This window comes from Vanellus vanellus (genome assembly GCF_965231255.1).
Source record: "Vanellus vanellus genome assembly, chromosome: 4".
Classification (NCBI taxonomy): Eukaryota; Metazoa; Chordata; class Aves; order Charadriiformes; family Charadriidae; genus Vanellus; species Vanellus vanellus.
Window position 1 is genome coordinate 19,606,110 of NC_138909.1, and position 21,830 is coordinate 19,627,939.

The 21,830-nt window shown below is 42.7% G+C and overlaps 2 protein-coding genes across 2 annotated transcripts in view; one reads left to right on the forward strand and one right to left on the reverse strand.

Annotated features, from left to right (window-relative positions):
* The window catches only part of LOC309671260 (AF4/FMR2 family member 1-like), a gene marked incomplete at its 5' end in the record, with an annotated part of 40,569 nt that extends 31,589 nt beyond the window's left edge, over positions 1 to 8,980 (reverse strand). Inside the window, 3 exons of the mRNA XM_082482466.1 lie at positions 239 to 290; positions 665 to 692; positions 8,966 to 8,980. Coding sequence (XP_082338592.1) covers positions 239 to 290; positions 665 to 692; positions 8,966 to 8,980 — 95 coding nt within the window. The remainder of the gene's footprint in view (positions 1 to 238; positions 291 to 664; positions 693 to 8,965) is intronic.
* Positions 8,981 to 8,987: 7 nt separating this feature from the next.
* On the forward strand, positions 8,988 to 18,315 carry LOC309671262 (kelch-like protein 8; the record flags this gene model as incomplete). The annotated part of the gene is made up of 8 exons (XM_082482468.1): positions 8,988 to 8,996; positions 9,153 to 9,701; positions 12,272 to 12,458; positions 13,145 to 13,281; positions 14,480 to 14,598; positions 16,672 to 16,834; positions 17,126 to 17,163; positions 17,440 to 18,315. The coding sequence occupies 8 exons, from the start codon at positions 8,988 to 8,990 to the stop codon at positions 17,561 to 17,563; spliced, it is 1,326 nt and encodes a 441-aa protein (XP_082338594.1). The 3' UTR covers positions 17,564 to 18,315.
* Positions 18,316 to 21,830: the final 3,515 nt, after the last annotated feature.

The window sequence follows — 21,830 nt, forward strand, 5'->3', positions numbered from 1 at the left end:
GGTACATTAATGGTTGGGTTTCTTTTCTTCAGCTTTGTTTTGTTTTTAACACAGTCATTATAATCATGAAACAGTAATGTTTCTGTTGGTGAAAATTCCCTGCATTGAAATTTTCTGAGAAAAATCAGACTGGTAAAGCCTTAATCTTCAGAATCATCAAGTAAGCCAAACTGTAATTCATTCCAGGGTCATTTAAATAACTGCACAGTAGAGATGGGAACTGAGTCTGGTTACTTACGATGTTCTCGGCTGAGAAATAGGCAATGTTTTTGAAGGTGCTTCATACTGTTCTGTAAATCAAAAATGAATCAGTTGCTTTTATTTGCCTCACACTAAAGTAGGTATTTTAACCTATGGTCTCTGAGCATCAGATTAGAAAGTCACCTTCTTCCAGAATGCAATTGTTTGCCATTAAGATTATTCATCACTCCAAACAGGGTTTCCTAACGAAATACTGCTTGCTCTCTGTTGAACTGCTGTCTTAGTTTCTAGGTAATGAGTGTATGCAATTTCTTAAGCATTTTCTAAATTCATCACTGTTCAACGTTGAATTAAATTCCTTAATCAATGTAAACATTTGATGTTCACTTCAACGTATAGCACACAACACACAACTATCTGTCAATACACACATTAAGTGCGTTTTCTTTGGATTTCTACTTACTCTGATTCTGTGCTACAGATCCAACATGCTGTGATTCTTAGAAAGAAAGGACAAAGTGCAAATTAAGAATAAAATAAATCAGCTCTCTCTTAATAGCAGCATATTGGTTACGTACTGTAATAAATACTTTGACTAACTTGTCAAAGTATGACTTTGAAGTGTCCAATAGTCTAAGCTGGCCTGACATAGCTTAAGATGGACAGAGAAGTGATACGTGCTACTGCCACCAAAAATGGGTTCCTAGCACATCAGTGGTATGTGCATTTTTGAAGAAATATTAAAAAAAAAATTATAAGAGCTGCCAAACACTTCTGTTTAACACAGTCAGCAAGTATTTTTGTTGGCAATAAAGATGAAATGGTTTTTATGCGGCAACAGAGATGAGATGCTTAAAATGTTTCGGAAAAGCAGTCACATTTCAAGCCCACAATTGTAACAAATGTGTAAGTCATTGAAATATTAATTCATTCATCCCCCTCTGGCTCAAACGTCTTTCAACTCTAAAAATACAAATCTTGCTTAAAAAAATAAAAAAGAGGAAAGACAGTTACACTACCATATAGCCCACTCAAAACCAATTACTCAGAAGCACAATCTGATCTAATTCTCAGTAAAATGATACATTGCAAGCAGCTGTTATACAACTCAAGATCCATTGTGCTTTAATTTATCTGACTTCTAAAGATAATATCTCCTAACAGCCTTTATCTATGAAAGAGGGACAACATCAGATGAAAACACATGCAAGAGCCGGAAAGAGTTCCTCTAATTTATCAAAAACCCTGGCAAAAAGAGGGTGTTTTACCTTTGTTGGGAATGGAAATTTGGAAGGCTCTGCTGTACTAGGCGTATGAATAGCTGTCAGGGGAGGTGGCCATGAGTGGGTCATTTCCTGGAAAGAGATTGAGAGAAGCGGCTTACAGTATTTTTCGCTGATACACACAGGTGAGCTTTTAAGCTTAAGAGGTTCATACAGATCTTCCCATAAAGTCCTTATTGACCCGATTGTAAAGCTGAGCTGGTACCACAGCAAGAAACCCTCCTTTGATCACAGCAGCCAGACCATGGAGAGGACTTGCTCCTCTTCTGCAAGCATACTCCCATTGCCCAAGTAAGAGCAATCTTAGTGAAGCTCGTAGAGAGTTAAGTACATATTGTATTTGCAGGATTAGGCCTCAGTCTTACAGCTATCACAGTTAATAAAGGGAAAAGTAAATAAAACCTGTATGAGTAGTTCTGGGGTTCCTCAAAGCACAGGACTTTCCTGTTACAGAAGTTCTTATAACCCCTTACAGCAACAACACTCCAAAAGGGTTTTCACATAATGTGAGGACGTCAGCCAGAGAGTGCTGACTGCCAGCCGTTCCCCACGCTATTCTGCCTAGACTATTGGCTTTTGCTCCGACTGACCAAGACATCTTTGACGCAGAGCTCTGGGACGTAGTTTCAAACCAAAGAAAGAGACTGCCCGATGTGCTATGTCTTCAGGAATTCTCCTGCCCTGTTCCCCTGCCCTCACTCTCACCCACCATCACTAACAGGTGAATGAAAGTTAGGAATTATGTTCGTGCGGAACACATCTCATGATGAGCATGCACCACACGCAGTTTGCTCAGGGGCTTAAAAAAAAAAATTATGAGAAACGTGTCGGTACAAAGTGCATCTTTGTACTTTTGGCATGAAATAGACTGAAGCGTGAAAGTCTACTGTGCCATAATTTACAAGTGCCGTTTTTTCAACAAGGCACAAATATGAAAGTTTAGGAGTGTCCCTAGTTTCCTTATCTATTAGGAACAACATGAAATGCAAAGATACATAGGGAATGAAACCACATTGCTACCTTTGGCTCTATAAGAAGGGATTAGAGCAATCTGCAGGGGTTTCTGTGCAAAACTTGGAAGCAGCCTACAACTAACCTGAGTGACTATTTGATGGCACTGTTACCACCCTTGCCTTCTCTTTTCTCCCCTCCCACTGTTCAGCTCATTGCTCGCTTCACTGACTAGCTCTCCAATCTTTCAGTAGATTATAAACTCCTCAATATACTGCACTACACCTCTTCATGCATTTGTCAGTGCTTCCCTGTGGTTGCTACAAAAATAGTGTTATGCGTTGCACACAAGGCAAGAAGACAGGATGTCTTGTGAAACACAAAATGATGCAGTATTTCCAGGAGGAGTACTTGTGCTGCAATACCAACCAGTGCACAGCAGCTAGTGAGCACCTGTGCACAACTACCTTTCAGCTACAACACTGCCTCAAGAACAGCTTCTCGAGAGCAATAAAGGCATCAGGATCTGAAGCAACCTGAAGCAACAGTGAGGGAAGCGAATCACAGAAACCAAACACCTGTTAGGACTCCCGTGTCTCAGAACAGCATTTGACATCAAGGAACTGTCTTCTCAGTATCAGAACGACCAGCCATTTCTTACTTTATTAAAGTGTTTTTTACTGAAGACCTTTATTAAAGGTCCCAGTGCATTTTCACACCCTGCACAGTGAATGGGTGACATGTACTCAGAGCCAGCTACTGGAAGCCTGCACACTGCTCACAGAGCCGACTCTAACACAAAGTTACGGAGACGGTTTTGCATCAGAGCTGCCTTAGCTTTGCACGAATGGACTATAATTACAGTGAAGAAGAAACAGTGCAGCAGCAGTGCCCTGCGCAGGCAGGTGGGACGGATGCAGGTGCGTGCTCCTGTTCAGGGCCATGCTGCTGGGGCTGGCAGTATGGACAGCAGGCAGCATGTCCAGCCCCTTTGGAGGAAACACACTCAATAATGGCAACCCCCTGACTCGACAAAGGAGCAGCTCTGGCTGTTTCAGGTGACTTGTCAGTCTTGCTCTTGAACTGCACCACACTGCATTACACTTACATACTGATAGGAAGACCATTATTGGTCTTCCAACTCCACCTGTATCTGAAGCTTTTATCTTTACTTCTCCACGGCATATCCCAAAATACACCACTTTTAGTGACTACAACATCCACTGACAGAACAGAAACAGAATGACATTCTTTCCCCACACGCTAGTTTAATGCATGCAAAATATAAGCAACCACAGAGACTGATTATTTAAGAGCACCTACCTTCAAAATTTCTTCACTGGAGTGGACATCACTGGGGAAGGTTTGCTACAACAAAAAAAGAGGGAAGCAGCATGAGTTTGTTTTGTTTTTACCAACTGACATGAGACACAGATGCACTCATTAAACACTGGCTTACCAACAGTTCTATAAATTTCATGAAAGCCCATTAATAATAAAATCCTAGTAAGAATTAAAGGCCCCATCAGAAGGCCAGTTAATAATGCACTTCTACAAAGCCTGTTCTTTTCAAGTCTTTAGTAGAAGATACATTCTAAGAAAGATTAGAAAGAAGGAAAGTGAAACAGCTCATTCAACAGTGGTGCTCGTTCAGCTGGCAGGATTCCTCTTGTTTCGTGGCTCACGTTCTTCTACGAACTCATGTGCTTTCAGCAGAAAAAGAAGCCAGTACAAAGCCCTAAGCTTGGAGAGGGCAAAGCAGAGGTGGTTTTAAGTGGAGGAATCACACACCAGACCCTTGAATGCCAGCTCTTGGGCTCGTGGGAACATCAACTGATATTAAAAAATAGAAAAGCATACAATTGTAACTTGCGCAGTTCAGAACAAAACCTTGAACGTACTGCTGAGTAGGAACAACATGGTGATTTCTGGAAAAGTCTGCAGATGACCTCGATCAAGGGACTGCCCCTGTACTTCCCCCACCCGTTTCACTGGAGCCCAGGCAGTGACCACCACATACGTGCCCACCTGGCATGGGCCAGGACTCCCGAGCGCAAGTGTGATGAGGACCTCTGAAAGGAGGCCATCTCTTTGCTGGTGCCCTGGCACTCCAGCAGTGCCACCTGAAGGGAACCAGGCAACAGCCGTAGCAGCGCCCACAGCTGCCTTCAACCAGGCTCCCGAGCCCAGGCACAACAAAGCTCTGGGGAAGAGCACAAAACGAAGGCAATGCTGGTATTTGCCAGTTATATAACAAACAGCAGACATTGCAGCCTGTGCAAACACATAAATCTGCTTTTAATGTATCAGCAAAACCACTGAGCGGCTCCTGGCAGGACACCCTCCTGCACACGTGCGACACCACGCATCAGCAGTGTGGGTACCGCTGGGCAAGGCGCAGGGGCTGGGACAAGCACAGTGAACGCCTCCTGCTCCTCAGGCACGTGGGGACGAGAGTAACTGCACAGCCAGGGCGAGCGGCGATGCCCCCTGACAGAACCCACCTGCCCCATGCCCAGGCTGTGCCTGGTGGGAGAGGACGCAGCAGCAGGGCCCTCCTTCCCATGCCCCTGGCAGAATTAGGTGCTGGGGATGCTCTGCAGCAGGACCTGCACTGTTTCCACGCACTGACTCGCCACCTGGCCACAGGGAACACCACTTCACTTCGATGGATCGGCTTATCTACTAGCAACGCATGTGTTTTGAAAGCACATGTCGTTTACACATCCTTTCCCAACCATTCCTATCAAAGGAAATCGGAATGAAAAATAACCAAAGGGCTGAGTAGTTAAAATGAGCAAAGTGCATCCAAGACCAGCTTCTTGCCTATAAACAAGAGATTCAATGGAAATGTTCAGCAATCAGCATAACCGCTGAAAAGGGAAAGGCCACTGAGACGATCCTTGTGTTAAAGGAAGAGGGTAGCGAGCTACAGTGCCCCATCAGAGGGATCTTCCCCAGATCAAGGTAAACAGCAGAGCAAGCAAACACTTTAATCAAGTCAAAAAGTGTCATCCTTCACACTCTCACAGAAAGGTCACTCATCTGTTTCCCATATGCTGCACTATTTGCATTGGAGGGACGAGAGCAGGTATTACAGGGATTATTAAAAGTTACCAATCACTTCAAGATTTTTAGCAGTTGTTCAGCCACAAAAGATAGAGTATTCCCCATAAAGAGGAGGTATTTTTCAAAATTCCGATCAGAAAGCACAAAACAGTCTTTTCACTTATAAAATTCTAGCATTCAACTATGTTAAGAGAATGTAGGTAGTGAAGGTAAAGGAACAATCCACTACTTATTTGCGTTACAGGAGTGCTTTCTTACAGCCTTTGTCATTCATCAGTCTGCGCTAACAAAGGGATGGCTGAGTTAAGCAACCGGTACTCCTGGCAGACTCAAATTACATCTTCATTTTCAGATGAAGGCGTTAAAGTGAGTGGTCTTGCAATGTAAAAATAAAAAAAGGGTGGGATATTAAATTATAAAGGATAATTTGGAGTTTTTTCTATCTCTGATTCAACACACAATTTCTCTACCCTTTTTAAAAGTGTGTGTTATCAACACAAGTGTAACCTGCCTGGTGAGCAGTAAGTCGAGGCTACAAGGAGCTGAAATTGCACAGTTACATACTGATCAACTGTGGGAACCTGCTTAGAAGGCAATTTGGGTGAGGTCGAAGTCATGCACGTCCTCTCTTGGACTGTTAGCATCTTAAATGTTTACATTTCTGTTGTAAACTTCCTAAATAAAAAAAAAAAATACAAACACCTAGATAGAGATGCCTCAGATCCAACAGGTATTCTATGCTTTCCATACCCCTGCCCAAATTCACAGCCACCTCCAGCATACGTATTCATAGCTTAATCTTCAGGCTGTTAAATGCAATGGATGTGTGACAATATCTCCTTTAGTGTAACATCGCAGAGCTCTCCAGCTTCAAAGAACTGAAGGAGAGAGCTGAATATCCTTCCAAGCCTCATTTGCTTCAAATACAAAGATGTCATCTTCACCGTCACTGTTGGAAGACCTAGGCTGCTGCTGCTGCTGCTGTTGCTGCCGCCTTTTTCCCTTTATCAGATGTTGTTTTGCCTGCTCTGGAACCATGGATTCTGAAGCCATTGGCTGTTTCTTCTTGCACTGTGTCCATCTTCAAAAATTCATGCCAAGACAAAATCCAGCCCATCAGGAGTCAAATCCTAAAATGCAGTTAAATTCTGTTCATGTTCCTGTTTGGAAAAAAAAAACAAAACCCAACACAAAAAATGATGAGACATTAGGTACTGGTAGTACCTAACAATTTGATTACATGTTATAAATACTACCTATAACCTTACTTGGGGAAGGTGGGAGGAGAAAGCAGGGAAAAAAGACCCACAGTCAAGAACCCTACGCAGGTACCTTTAGGAAAAGCCATTGTTTGTGAACTTGTTGCCCACGCTTCTTGAAAAAAAGACAAGAAAAAGAAAAGGCAAGGATGTATCCTCCAACATTCCTGATCTCACTGCTGTGGATGGCAGAGGAACAAAAGCGACACGGCCCACACACAACCGTGTTTCTTTGGTCCTTAAATAGCATCTCTCATCACTGCTGCCATAGACAAACTATTGATCTGACCCCGATGGGTATTTTGTACATACTTATTACTCAGCTTTCCTCGGTCTCTTAAAAAGCTAAAGCAATCCTTAAGTGTTTTATGCATTTATGCAAATGTAAGCAAAATATAAAAAGCTTCTACACAATTAGAGAACAAGAATTTACACTTACAGAAAAATCTTGGAATGAAAATGATTTCCTTTTATCTAGCAACCTTATTAATCCAACAGATTGATAATTAAAGCATGACAATGAGGAGCAAGTTTGCTCCTGCTTGCTAGCTTTTATTTTATACTGTTTACCCAGCTTAGCTGAAGATATTTAAGGTGTCTAAGTTTTATACAGCTCGGACTAAAGGAATTGTAGCCATACTAACATCATAGCCTTCCCAGGGCTGAAAGACAAATCAGGGATACCACAGACAATGGGGAGAAGGTTTTTTCTGCTTCTGCCACTCGAGTATTTTACTCTTCCTGCTACTGTGAGCTTCAGTTAGGTTAAGATTTAAGTCCAGCTTTTTATTTGGAAAAAAAACCAAAAAACAAACTTAAGCATTAGGGGAAGAGCAAATTTTTTTCCAGTTCAGTAGCATATTTTAAGTTTCAGCTCTGTGTGCCTAGAACTCATGAAAGCCACCTCAGTGAGATTTAGGCCATGCATCCACACGTTTTGTGGAAGATTATGAAGTCCACAAGAAAAAATGAAATACTGTTTGAAAGCATGGAGTTACTGATCCAGCTTACAAGCAGGAGTTCTGTTAGATTTTGGCAAGGAAAGCAAATGGATTTGTAAGGTTTTAAGACAAAGTCTCTGGAGACGGTATTTAGTAGCGTGTTCCTCTCTTACGCTGGCTATGAAACTTTGGTTTTCATGTTTTCTGGTTAATTTATTATGCATTCATTCTTCGTTTTATGCTAAGAGTTGATGATTGCTGTAGTTCAGTGATTTCTGCTCATGGACTCTGGTGTTGGAGGAAGTGGACTGGCTGAAGTAACAAAAAAATTATTCTACAATAAAAATGTAAGTCGCATGTCTAGGAGCAGACTTGACTTTCTTCTGGGATATTTGGAAAGCGTCCATGCTAAATTTAGAACTCCTCAGGCATCGGTACTGGAGAAAAAGCAGGAAGTCATACTCATTTCTGCTGTAGGTCACAGGGTTGTTGCCAGCTCCTCGTCCTGTGCAGTGACAAGGCTGTTGGCTGCACTGGGCCAGGCAGGTTAAAGTAATATCACACGTGCCTAGAATATTCACTGATGGTGCTGTAAGCAAGGTAAGTATTCTTCCTTCAAAAGATACCTAAGAGAAAGATCTTACTTATTCCAAAATCACAAACTAGTTCACAGATATTACGGATCACAGGATATTTACATAGTTTATAAGAAGGAATACCTTTTCCTGCTGAAAACTTAATTTCTACTATGCCAGATTTGACAAATTCCTATACTAAGATGTTTTTATAGTTAGCTAGGGGGAAAAATCTTGATATTTTGGTTCTCTTAACTTCAAATTAATCCTCAACTACCGGTATTCACCACCTTTGCTTTGTTTAACATTCCCTTTGAAGAAGTCACTATTATCATTGAGATATAAGCTTCCGAGACAACCTACTTAAGTTACAAAAGTGAACATAAAAAAGCAAGAGGAAAAATGAGAGAGGTTGAAATGCTGTACAAGGGTTTTGAAAAGCACCACGTATTATTCATTCAGAGGTCAGATATAGCATCTTTAGCTTACACTTCCAGGGAACTCTTGCTTGTTTTGGTCCTGTCAGTCTCCTCCTGTCTCCAAGATGCATCTAGAAGGTTCCTAAGGATGTTTCATTTAAGAAATAGGACACGCCTCTTAAAGAAAAGCAAGTTCAGTGCATCAGTGCTATTGCTTCTTTGTGTTACGGCTTTGCCCTACTCTGGTGACCAAGTTACAACTCAGACCTGCTTGGGATACATTGATCTGATGTCAGAAGTACAGGGCAGATGGAGTTATTTTGCTTGAACAAAATACAGTAGCTCAATGCATATTGAGTTCAGGATTCTTATTTCGGCTTAACTGTCCGTCCTATCGTAGCCAAAACTGACATTCCAGTGAAAGACTGAGGGTTATTTTCTTCTTTTTTTTCAGGTTGGTCCAAAGCTTATCTCCTGCCACAAACTGGTGCTAGCTTGTGTTATACCTTACTTTAGAGCCATGTTTCTTTCGGAAATGGCTGAAGCCAAGCAGACATTGATTGAGATCAGGGACTTTGATGGTGATGCAATAGAAGACCTGGTGAAGTTTGTGTACTCCTCCCGGATTACTCTGACAGTGGATAACGTCCAGCCTCTCTTGTACGCTGCTTGCATTCTTCAGGTGGAACTGGTAGCAAAGGCGTGCTGTGAATACATGAAGCTGCACTTCCATCCCTCCAACTGCCTGGCAGTCAGGGCATTTGCGGAGAGTCACAACCGCATTGACTTGATGGACATGGCTGATCAGTATGCTTGCGAACACTTTACAGAAGTGGTGGAGTGCGAAGACTTTGTGAGTGTGTCACCACAGCACCTCCATAAACTCCTGTCCTCCAGTGACCTGAATATTGAAAACGAAAAGCAAGTTTACAACGCTGCTATCAAGTGGCTGCTAGCCAATCCACAGCATCATGCGACGTGGCTGGATGAAATACTTGCACAGGTAGGGCAGGCTGAGGCGCCGTGTGCCTGTCTTGTCACTGGTTTTGTTGTCTAATCAACTGTTTGTCCTTGGGTAGATCTCATGATGAAAATTGTTCTCGGCAGTTGGCACCTCCTCTGGTATTCGCAGTTGTGAGTTAACAGTAGAATATCAGGAAGAAGTCATATTCTTCAGTTTCTCTTGTGAGATGAGTACTCACTACATGCTCGTGGCTGGGGAGTGGGGAGCCAACAAAAAGCTGCATCTGTGTTAGAGCAGAAAATTCTTAGATTTACACATAGTAGAGTACATAAAGCCATCACTTCACTTGGTTTGATACTACTACAGCCTGAAACACTCACTTCCCTTGCTGGTAAGTGTTTGTACTTAAGAAAAGAGAGCAAAGCTGTTGAGGAGCTTTTTACGTGTCTAGGAGAGTAAAACTGTAACGGAGATGTGTCATATCAAGTTGTGCTACTTCTAGAATGTTCCTATATTTAATTAACAAAAGACCAAGACATGTTAGCCCTATAAGCAGGCTAGGAAACATATGCTAGACCATTTAATGCTCACTAGGCTAGCACTGCTGGTTACCTGTAGGAGTTAGCAGTTTAATGATCTAGACTTGATGAGAGTCCACTGCTTCTGAAAGAAACACATACGGGTATCAAAAGGTCACTTAGCTGAACTTATTTAAACACCCATCGGACCTCCTCCTGTCAAAGCGTTAGGTACGTCAGTTATTCAAGCTCCGTATGCGTTGATTATGGGAATTTAAAATACAGTATTTGAGACAGGTATAGAGAACCTGTGCTGGGGAGGAGGGTGGTACATGCTGTGCACTGCAAAATGCCCTGTGAATCTTAGCAGGTAGGATCAACTGTGCCATTTCAGTTGTCACTGAACTCCAGCTTGAATGTTTTGCATTCAGCAGAAGTGCTAATATTGGCATCATGTGAGTAAAGAGAGGTCCACTAGAATACTGCTGTCATTGTCTTCATGCATCATTTTTCACCTTTCCTGGTAAAAGATCACAACTGTTTATTAACTGTCTTCCCAAAACTTTCAGTTTCGTCTAGACTAGCATGATGGTTTTGGTAGAAAAATTCCTTCTTTAGTACACTATAATTAAATTTATAGGCAATATAATTTGAGATTTAAAAAAACCTTCATTATTACCCAGGTGTACAAGTAGATGAGATTAACATCTTTGTTTTATTCATGGTAACCAGTCTAGAATGAAACAATGAAAAAGTAAACCCCTTCCTGTAAATATGGGTTATTTGCCAGAGTATACGGAGCCATCAGGTGATTTGGACATTATTGCTAGCAGAAAACATGCCTGGGCTTCGCGATAGTTATTATCCACATCATAATCAGCCTTAGGGGTTGCGCTGTCATCATGAGGTTCTGAATTTGTCAGCCTTATGCTCTTACCGCATCACTTGCCTCATGAGTCTATGAGCAGGGCTATGGCTGTGCTTTTAATCGGCCAAAACCAAGACAGGCCAAAGTAAAGGAAGAAGTGGGACTGAAAGCAAGCGGGTAAGGAAGAACTGGTAGAAACACTTGCTTACTTCAAGGCAGGGACATGTGTCAGCCATGTAACAGCACCCTTTTGCTGCTCTGAGAAGCACTGGAGATACTGGACTTCACAATTGCTGCTGAGCTAACTGGGAGGCGCCTGACAGCATCGATTCCAAACCTTAGGAAGTCAGATGCTGGTTTGCTTCAGTCCCCCCTGCTAACACCTGTCCCACCTTTGCACCCGATTGTACTTCATATTCCTCACTGTTTCTCTCAAAAGGACAAATGAACGGTTTGCTGAAATAAGTGACTGTGGGGAGGAAGACATTTCAAGGCAGCCTTGGAGAGGCTGACCTTATTTCAGATGTGCCCTGTCGCTGGGGATTGCTCTGGGCAGTGACCACCTATAGCCTTACCCAGAAGGAGCCTTTCTTTCCTCAGCCTGCTCACCAGCTCTCTGCTAGGGAACCACAGGAAGGATTTGGGGAAGGAAACAATTAGCTCTCAACGTTGGGGTTTTTTTAATCCTGTAGTCTGTCAAGTCCACACTAGAGAAAGGTGTTACTGCACTATCAATACCTCCTTAATAGACAGACACTTAGTTCATGCTGATAGTGTTTCCTCTTTGACTTGCCACCCAAAGAAAATCAGCCATTCTAGCAAAAGCCCTCTTATACTGGCATAGCAATGAGCTGAAAATTCACCCCCTCAGCAGACTAACCTGACACGGGCTATCCTGGTACAGTCACGGATGCTGCCTGCATCACATCAGGCAGGTGCAGTTGCAGTACAGGCAGCGGCACTTCTTCCTCCGCTCAGCCTGGGCCAAGGGGCAGTTCTCCACCGCTGCTTAAATGCAAAGGGTTGTAGCAAACGTTTGTCACTAAAAAGAACTGTTCGTATCGCTGTTATTCTGGAAAAAAAGTATGAACGCCTCCCTTTTTAGTGAAGAGCGTGGGGCTGGCAGCTGGCTCAGAAGCTGCCATCTGTTATGCTTGCGTCACTGTAAATGGTGAGACTCAGTCAGTTCAGCCAGTTACTCCAACTGTGTTCATTTCTGTCAGGTACGGCTGCCTCTCTTGCCCATTTGTTTCCTTATGGGTGTTGTGGCAAAGGAAGAGATTGTCAAGCAGAATCTAAAATGTAGGGATTTGCTGGATGAAGCAAGAAACTACCACCTTCACCTGAGCAGCAGGGCAGTGCCAGACTTTGAGTACTCCATTCGCACAACACCAAGGAAGCAGACTGCTGGTAATTAAATGTGTGTCTGATTATCCCATAGGGAGTGGTGTGGAGAAAAGGCGGTGCGTCTGTGCAGGGTTAGGTAGCTTGGTAGAAATGGTTATTAATGACTTAATGCAAAACTGGGAAAGCCGTTGTGTACCTCTCTGGTAATTAGCTAGTGTGCTGCATTGTCCTAGCAGAACTTTAGCTGTCATTTTCTTTCTTTAAAGCATTATTTATTTATCCTGATTGGCTCTATCTGTATTAAAGCTAGAACTGTTAAGTATGTTGTGACCAGGCAGCATGCTCACAGCTATACCGACAACAGTGGACACTTATCTTTTGGCACGAGAAGGTTGAGCTAACTTTTAAACTCTTTGGCTAACCTACACCAAAAGTGAGTGATGAATATTAGACTGCAAATCCGAATTTTTACATTTTTATATTTAACAATGTTTATCTCCCTGAGCAAAAAATCACAAAAAGCATATTTAAAATATGCATTGGTTTTGCATCAGCATAGATAGTTAATTGCCATAACAGCATGCCAAGCAAAGGCAAAATCCAGCACCCAGTTACGCAGGGCAATGACTGTGCCCCCTGAAGTGAAATATGACTTCTCCCGAACTACATAAGTTTCAGTTCACTCTGCTGTACAACTTTATCCCCCATCTTCCTGCTATTTTTCTGGAAACCTGTTTTGTCTTCTTCAGGTGTGTTGTTTTGTGTCGGTGGTAGAGGTGGATCTGGTGACCCATTTCGCAGCATTGAATGTTACTCTATCAGTAAGAACAACTGGTTCTTCGGCCCTGAAATGAACAGCAGGAGAAGGCACGTGGGTGTGATCTCTGTGGGAGGTCAGTAATGCTATTCTAAAGGCACTTGTTTGCTCCTTTTGGTGGAATCGGTACTTTTAATAAATAAATCTGTCTTCCAATGGCTTACCTGTTGGATATTCTTCAATTTAGTAAGGCTTCTTCCCCACGAAGGGGTTTGTGATTCGGAAACAATCTGAGAGCATGCTTACTGAAAAGATATTACTGTGAACTGGGAGTTGGGGTGGTTCAGCCTGCAAGAGGCTCTGGGGAGACCTTACTGTAGCTTTTTAATACTTAAAGGGAGCTTGTAAGAAAGATGGGGACAGACTTTTTAATAGGGGCTGTTGCAATAGGACAAGGGGTAATGGTTTTAAACTAAAAGAGGGAAGATTTAGACGAGATATAAGAAGACATTTTTTACAATGAGGGTGGTGGAACAGGTTGCCCAGAGAGGTTGTAGATGCCCCATCCCTGGAAACGCTCAGGGTCAGGTTGGACAGGGCTCTGAGCAACCTGGTCTAGTTGAAGATGTCCCTGCTCATTGCAGGGGGGGTGGACTAGATGACCTTTTAAAGGTCCCTTCCAACCCCAACTATTCTATGATTCTATGAACGGTACATAGCCTCTTCTCTTAACAGGCGATTTAATTTTTTTTTTAACCCATTTACAAAAAAATAGCCTTACACAGCAGAGTCACCGAGAATTTGCTAGTACTCATACTAGCTCCCTTCACACTTAACTCCATACAGGCAAGTCACTAAGACCATAAATCTTCCAAGAACAGACCTACCTTTATTTTTGGGTCTCCATCTTCTCAAACCAGGTCCGTGCAGTCCAGAGCAGCTTAGCACCCATGATGCAACTTCTCCTTGTAAACGGTAGCTCCTGTGTTGCTGCAGCAGAACAGAGATTTCCCCCCCCCCCCCCCCGAAAATCTGGAGAGACTGATATAAATGTCCAAAACTGATCTGACCTGCAGTACTCAAGTGATGGGAAGATTTTTTTGTCTACATATCTCAAGCTTTGTATAAAAGTCCAAGTTAGAAACAGATCTCTGGTTGAGTACAGCATATAAAAATATAAAGTCTGTACTTACTAAAATCTTGATATTGAAAACATTTGAAGACTTTAACCTTTATTTGAGCTTGTTGTCTCCACATAGGCAGGGATATTGCATAAATGAAAACTGAAGTGTTGCCAAGCAATCTCTGTATCAAAAGATGCATATGTGTTTCGGGTAAAGTCTACGCAGTAGGTGGACATGATGGAAACGAACACTTAGGAAGCATGGAAGTATTTGATCCTCTCACAAACAAGTGGATGATGAAGGCATCAATGAACACAAAGAGGTACGTGATCCAAATTTTAAGTCCTAGTCTGCGATAAATAATTTCTTGCTGACGCTGAAAAACACCATGTCTGTCCTGTCTTTATTTGGGTTTCCAAACTGTGCTATTTTTAGTTTTGTTGTTGTTTTTTTTTTTTCCTATTTTGGGGCTTTATGCTATCAAACACCTTTATTTACTAGCTGTAAAGCAAATACAAATTTGCATCACATACTTGCATACATCACATATTTTCAGAAACACAACGTTGTGTGTAACATACTATTTCAGTGCAAAACTGCATAATATCTCTCTCTCTCTAGGGAGAGGCCCTGGCTGGTAACATTGGTTACGTTTACACTTTGGCTTTCTTTTGTCACTATTCTTTTCTTTCTTGGGGGCCTGGCTTCTGGAGCAGAGAGCTCTTCTACTCCAGCTGTGCTTACATTCCCGTATCTAGGGCATTTCTGCTATGCCCGATAAAGAACTTGAAACTGATAGACTTCTGTGGGTTTTTTGCGCTTTTTAAGAATGAGCAAGATGACTGCCAGTGAACATGCACAGTGAAATTCTTCATGCCCAGGAAACCTTCATGCTGCCTATGTTTTTGCCACAAAAGGCCAGACGCACTAAAACACTTAAAGTCAGATTGAGGCTTTTTCTTGCCTTTTGACATTTAGGATTCTTTTAAGGAGTCACAGATGGGTAATTTTTTGTTTCCGCTGTCATTTAAATCAACCTCTTGAATTCTACATTCTGTTTTGTTATTTGTTGTTTCTAAAAGCATCATGTACAAGCAGGAGTGAACTACTGAACACGGCTAAGTCCTCAAGCTATTTGTAGCTGTGACATAATCAAAGTAAAAGACCCAGACTCCCAGAAGGAGCTTCTTACTCCTCCCTACTGCCACCACCACAGGGCATATTCTCTGCAAGCATCAGCCCTAGATTTCTGTGACATTTCTTACTCAGTACCTTGGTAAATGGAAGGGCTGCTGTGCCTTGGCTACGCTCCATTCCTCCCATTCATGGACATGGTGTCCGAATACTTAGTTGAGAAAAAACTGCCACCATTGATGCCATCTACGTTACCTGGTGAGGCAATGCAAGATAAGGTCAGGGTATCTCCCCAGTGTGTGTTCTGTAGAAAGACTGTGCATCCCTTGCTCCTGCCTTGGTATCTTCGCACCTGCCCTCTGTGTAATGAGGCAAGAATGTTCTCAGTGAAATGGTGAATCACCTGTCTTGGTACTTAAAGCAGAAACTTAATGCTTCTAATGAGTCTAGACCATACTTTGCATTTTGTAATACTGATTGTATTCTCATAATTGTAGATTCAGTAGAAAAAAATCTGACAACTATTTTAACACAGACTTAATAAAAAAGAAGAGAATGGAAGAAATTGTAACTAAATCTTTCTAGAGTTCACTCATCTAATATCCAGCACAGGCTTGCTTTTAATATGTATTAATATCACCCCCCAAAAAAATCATTCCCAGATTGTAGCAGCAGCTATACCAGCAAAGTTAGAACCAGCAGGTTTTGGTTCTCCATAAAACAAAATGTGGTTCTTCAATAAAACAAAATAGGAGGCGTAAAATTCAGTACCAAGAAATCACATAGCTAAGCTAACCTCATATATCTAAGCGTGTAATTAGAAGACTTGGGTCTTGGGTGACATTCAGTCAAAACAGTATTCCGCGTCCCCCTGCCTTTATTCTTTAAACAGGAGCTTTGTCGTTTTGCAGTCTAGAAATATTCTAGCTGCAACAGTCCTGTTCATGGATCACACAATAACGTAGAGGTGCCTGGGAAAGCTGAGGTGAAGTCAAGATAAAACTCTAGAGCCCCTCTCACGGGAGGATGCAAACATACGAAAGACTTTCAGGATAAAGCTGCAAGACTGATGCAGGTGTACAGAGGGCCAGCCGCAGTTACTGGTCATTATTTATTATAAACTTCACTTTTAACATTTTCATTACTTTTTCCCCCATAGTTTGAAACAGGTACCAGTCAGGTAACATTGCACTTGATGTGTCTTTCCCATTCCTTTTCCTTAAGGACTTGCACTGAGGTGTTGATCCTGTGGTTTTCTTAGGAGAGGAATTGCTCTTGCCTCCCTTGGTGGCCCCATTTACGCAATAGGAGGTTTAGATGACAACACTTGCTTCAGCGATGTGGAAAGATATGACATTGATTCTGATCGATGGAGTGCAGTCGCCCCAATGAACGCTCCCAGGGGAGGAGTTGGCTCCGTAGCCCTTGTGGTAAGTGACTGTTTCCTCCCAAGTTGAGGCCATCTGAGGAACTGAACTGCTTTTCCCATCTGCTTTTACAAGGCAGAACACAGGACTTTGAACAAAATGCAGCTGGTAGGTCTTAGCACCTCTGGTCATCAAAATCCTACTGAGCTGTGCAAAAGATGAGGATATTTAGGATAATACTCAGATCAAACTGAACTGCCTATATGAAAACGCAACATAATAGAAGTAGTGCGCAGCAGGAGTCTATCTATTGTTTCCTGGTAATAATTGAGTAATATCCATGACTAGCGATGCAGGAGTGCTGCTTATGCCATTAGGTTCTTCTTGTAAATATTAGAGCACTACCTCCTCCTCCTTCTTTCCGTCCTTTGTTCTCTTCCTTTCGCTCAATAAGAATCTACATTCTTCTGGTTGTTTCAACCCGATTTTGCACTAAATTTACCAGACAAATAATGAGCATAAACTAGCAAGGTATATTTTGCACAGACTATATAACTAGGCTGTATAATAGAATTTCAGACACAGAAAAGAAATACTTTCCGCTTGCTCAGAAAGAACAGGAACTTATTTTTCTTTTTTTTTTCCTCTGCCATCTTCTTTAGGTGGGAACTCGTCGGCCCTGTGTCACACTGCAGGGCAGGGGCAGGCGTGGCTGTGTGCTCTTGTCTCAGCAGCCAGATCCGGGACGTGGGCCAAGGATCCAGCAATGTTGTTGACTGCATGTGAGCTCTGCTGCCTCCTCCAAATTCCAGAGGAACGATAGGAAGGGAGGCACTGCGGAGCTTTTAAACACCGTGTTTTGTATGGTAGGTTAAGAAATGCAAACAATACATTTTCTTTGTGAAGATGTTACCTCCTGCAACTGTAAAGCTTTTGGTGGCTTTCTATCAGTAGTGATACGGAAAAGTCTGTGAAAACATGGAATAAAAGTATAACTCACAGGAGAAAACCTGCCAAGAGCTGCAATCATCCCATTTTTGAGAAGCTGTAATTTCAGAATCATTTGAGGCAACTGGTACAGGGACTCATTATTGAACTGTAAACCAGGCATGGGGTGAGGAGAGAGAGCAGCAGTTAGTACTGCTGAGCCTTACCCAACAGCCCTGCTACGCATTTTCTGAAGGACTCGAGTGCCATTTAATGTAACTTATTTTCGGGAATGTAGTCTTAAACATTTCCTAATTGTGTAAGAGCTTTGTAACACAAAGCGTCTCAAGTTTTAGAAGGTAACGACATCCCTGTTGCACACTAAGAGAAGTGGAGCAGAGAAGTTCACTGCCCATGTCCGAAGGGACTGCTGGCAGCAGTGGAAATAGCAGGTACTTGGTCTGAAACCTGTCTTTCAATGTACTTTCTCAAGCTAATATACTCGTTAGAAAGCTGAAAAGATTCTTGACCTGAGCTTACCCACTAGAATACTGGGATTCTCAAGTCTTCAAATAAAATTTGTAGTAACTACCCCCCCAAAGGCAAGTTTCTGTTGAGGGGTCATTCCTGAAGTAACGAGTGTAATTTGTCCTACTTTAAGATGGCAGTGTGTGAAAATGTCAGCTTCAGAGGTGTCCGAGTCACCATTTTTATACAAAATGGAAACGTACGGTAAAAGTTGCAGTATTCTGTAAAGACCTTTAAATGCAGTTCTAGGAGATGACATGTCCATTTTCAGTAGCCAGTAGCAACTCAGTGGTAATTCTAGAGGTACAGGCTCTTTTAAGATAGTTAAGCCTCAAAACAGATGACTTAAAGCTTCTATAAGCCAAAGAGAATCAGCAACAAAAAGAATTGGAAATAAACCAGTACTTACACGAAAAATTGAAATATGAACTTGACAGTGTTGTGTACAAGGTTCTGTTGTTACGCATTCAGAAGCCCTGTATTCCAAGTAACGTCCAGCTGGAAAGACTGCACATTGCTGTTCCTGCATCACCACGAACAGACCGACAGCTGACAATCCTTTGTGACCAAAGTTTGTTCCAAGTGACGAGGGAGAGCAGCAAACTTCTCTGCACGCAGTACCAGGGAAGAGGCAGGGCAGTACGACCATAAGGTACAATCACGTTTCGCTGTTGAGTTACTATCATTTAGCTTTTCTGTTTCAAATGGCTTTGCACTTTGGTAGCACCCAGGGACAAAGTGGACGGTACTGTAAATAATGAAACATTGCAATAAAACATTTGTACTTCAAAGCACCTTGTTTCTAGCATGACTGGAGCATGCTATTGTGGGGAAAGGTTAAAACAATGAGTCTTTTTTGGTTTCTGCAGAGTATAATTCCCAACCGGAAACATTTGTCAGCAGAGAAAATCCTGCGTTATTAATCTGAGATAGCACCAGAACTACAAATATTTTGTGCAGAACTGTTTTTAGAAACATTATTGCTGGAAATGTGATAATGATGTCAAAATATCAAAAATAAAAAAAAGCGTAGGATTACTGTGGCAACAAAGTAATGACTTACCTGCATATAAAGCCCTCGTAATTTAACACCAGCAAACTCGTTTTTCTTCTTACTGGCAACAGGATAATGATGACAAAGAAGTACCCCACCCCCCCAAGGCTGAGGGGAGAATGTAGCCCACCCTGGCTCCCCGTGGTGAGGCAGCCCTCCAGTGGCAGCAGGCCCTAACTCCCACCGCATCGTCTAATTTAGAACTAAACTCGGGATTTGCTATAGCAAAGTATTTAAACATCCAAGCTCAGGAAATCGTGCATCATGTTTAGATGCAACTTCTGATCCCAAATGATCCCGAATCCCAAATTGTTACTGCTTCTGTTAATGTTTTTCCTGCACCTAAAAGCCTTGAACTGACCCATAAAAATCATGAACCCAAAGATGTCCGTTAGAACATCCTTTAAACACATAGAAAAAATCAGTTTGTAAGAATCAAGTGCGGTCACAGTTACTCACGTCCAAGTTTCCAGCCTGCTGATTTGAACACCGTCATGGGTTTCTGGGAGGAGCAAGACCAGACTCGACCACTCCCGACCAGCCCCCTTGGCCCTGTATCTCCAGTCACACTGGTGCGCAGCCAGTGCTTACGGGTCACCCTGCTGCCGCCCCAGCTTCTGGGACATGTCGCCTCCCATCTCAGCTCTCCTGCTGCCTCACAGCAGCCTTCACGCACGCCGCTGCTCCTCACCTCAGGACTTGGGACTGTGGCTTCCCAATTCCTTCCAAACCGTACGGCTGCCAAGGGCCACGCGTTGTGTTTGTCTTCAGGACATTTTAGTCTGAGCACTTTTACGTATGGAAGATCAATACAAAGACAAAGATTTCTCTTTAAGTCAGGATTCCGTTTGCTACATTCAAATAGTAATTTCTGATTGTATTTTTTTAGGACACACCATAACACCATGATGATGCAAGGATCTTGCATGTCTTCGTGTTTATTTCAATTTTGTAAATTATGTCTTCTCAAAATAATCTTAAATTCATACCTTATTGTTTACATTCAAAGAGGGTTGTGAGAATTTGGTTATACTTTCACAGCTTTGATTACTTTTTAATATTGCCGTTCCCCAAAGCCATCTCATTCCTAAGAGAGCCACGCTTGCAGCAAAACTGCTAAAACATTCAGACGTGGACAGAAGACTTTAGAAGGCAACGCATGTGCTACTTGCATATTTTAAACCATAAACAAAATACACGCATGCACTCTTAATCCCATCGGAAAGACTATTTCCGCTTGTTTGAACAGGGGTGGAGAGAAAATTATTTCACCGAAACGTCTGCCTGTAGAGGGGGATGCAGCCCTGCAACCAACCAAGCGTTCGCAGAGGGTTTGCGCGCACCCTGTGTTTACGCAGCACAACCAACAGGCAACCAACCCACTGCCTCGGGCTGCTGCAGGGAAGCAGGAGGTAACAAGGATGCCAGCCAGGCGCTGGAGGGATCCCGTGTCTGTCTCCAGGATCTGCTTTCACCTACAGTGGGATCCGGAGGCAGTTATTCCAGCGTCAGCGTTCTTAACCCTCGCAGCATGCACGCACGTAGGGAGACTGAACACATCAGGCACAATTTACTCATCAGAACCCAGGAACTTTTCTTGCTCCTTGTCTTGGTAAGACACTTTTTTTAGAGCAGTGGGAAGGTAATTAAATAAAAGCACAGTTGCCACCAGCATGACTTGCAGCAGGCTCTGAAACCAGCACTCTGTGCTCAATCCGACTGCATTCAAGTGCCAGCAAGAGAGATGCAGACAATCCAGCAGCAGTAAGACTGTCAAAGCCCCAGGAAATTTTATGAGATTACTTTGCTGCTCTGAGCTTGTGTATGCACTTCCCTAAAGTCGGGATGCCTTCCTGCATCCCAACTGCATGACCTCAGTTCTGTGTCTCACCGCCACTTGCAACAACATTTTGACTCTGGAGTGATTCCACCTCTTATAGGAGTTAGAAATGAGCTGCATGAGAAAATTCCTGTCAACAGGCAAAACCATCTACAAACCGCAAGCACTGAGGAACGGGGGCAGGCCCCGTCGACTCGGGGAAACTCCTAAGTAAAGAAAGGTTTGTTAAAGATGAAATTGAGTGCTCAAAATGCAACCCTGATGGCGCAGCTTCCCAACAACTCCAGCCCAATGTAACCGCCCTGAACCACAATGAGAAACAGAAGCGGTTGTGTTTCCCTCGTTTGCTGCCTGTCTGCTCCGTCTGCTGAGACTGCTGCAGGATGCTCCGTGTGATCTTGTGTGATGGGACCACGGCTGCGACACCAAATGACACGGAGACCCATTTTACAAATAAGTTGTCATCGGGTGATAAAAATTCAGCCAATAAACCTGGTCAAGCTTAAGTAGAACAAATGCTTGGAAAGTCCGTAACTCCATATTAGTCCCACAGTTAAATGGGGCTTTCTATCTTCATTTAGGCTGAAACTGCTTTTAAAACTATTTTGAACACCGCTGCAGTGCACATTTCTGCAAACCCAAGTACTCTATTCCAGACGCTCCACTTAAATTTTTTTGCTGGCTGCTTTTACCACATCTGTATT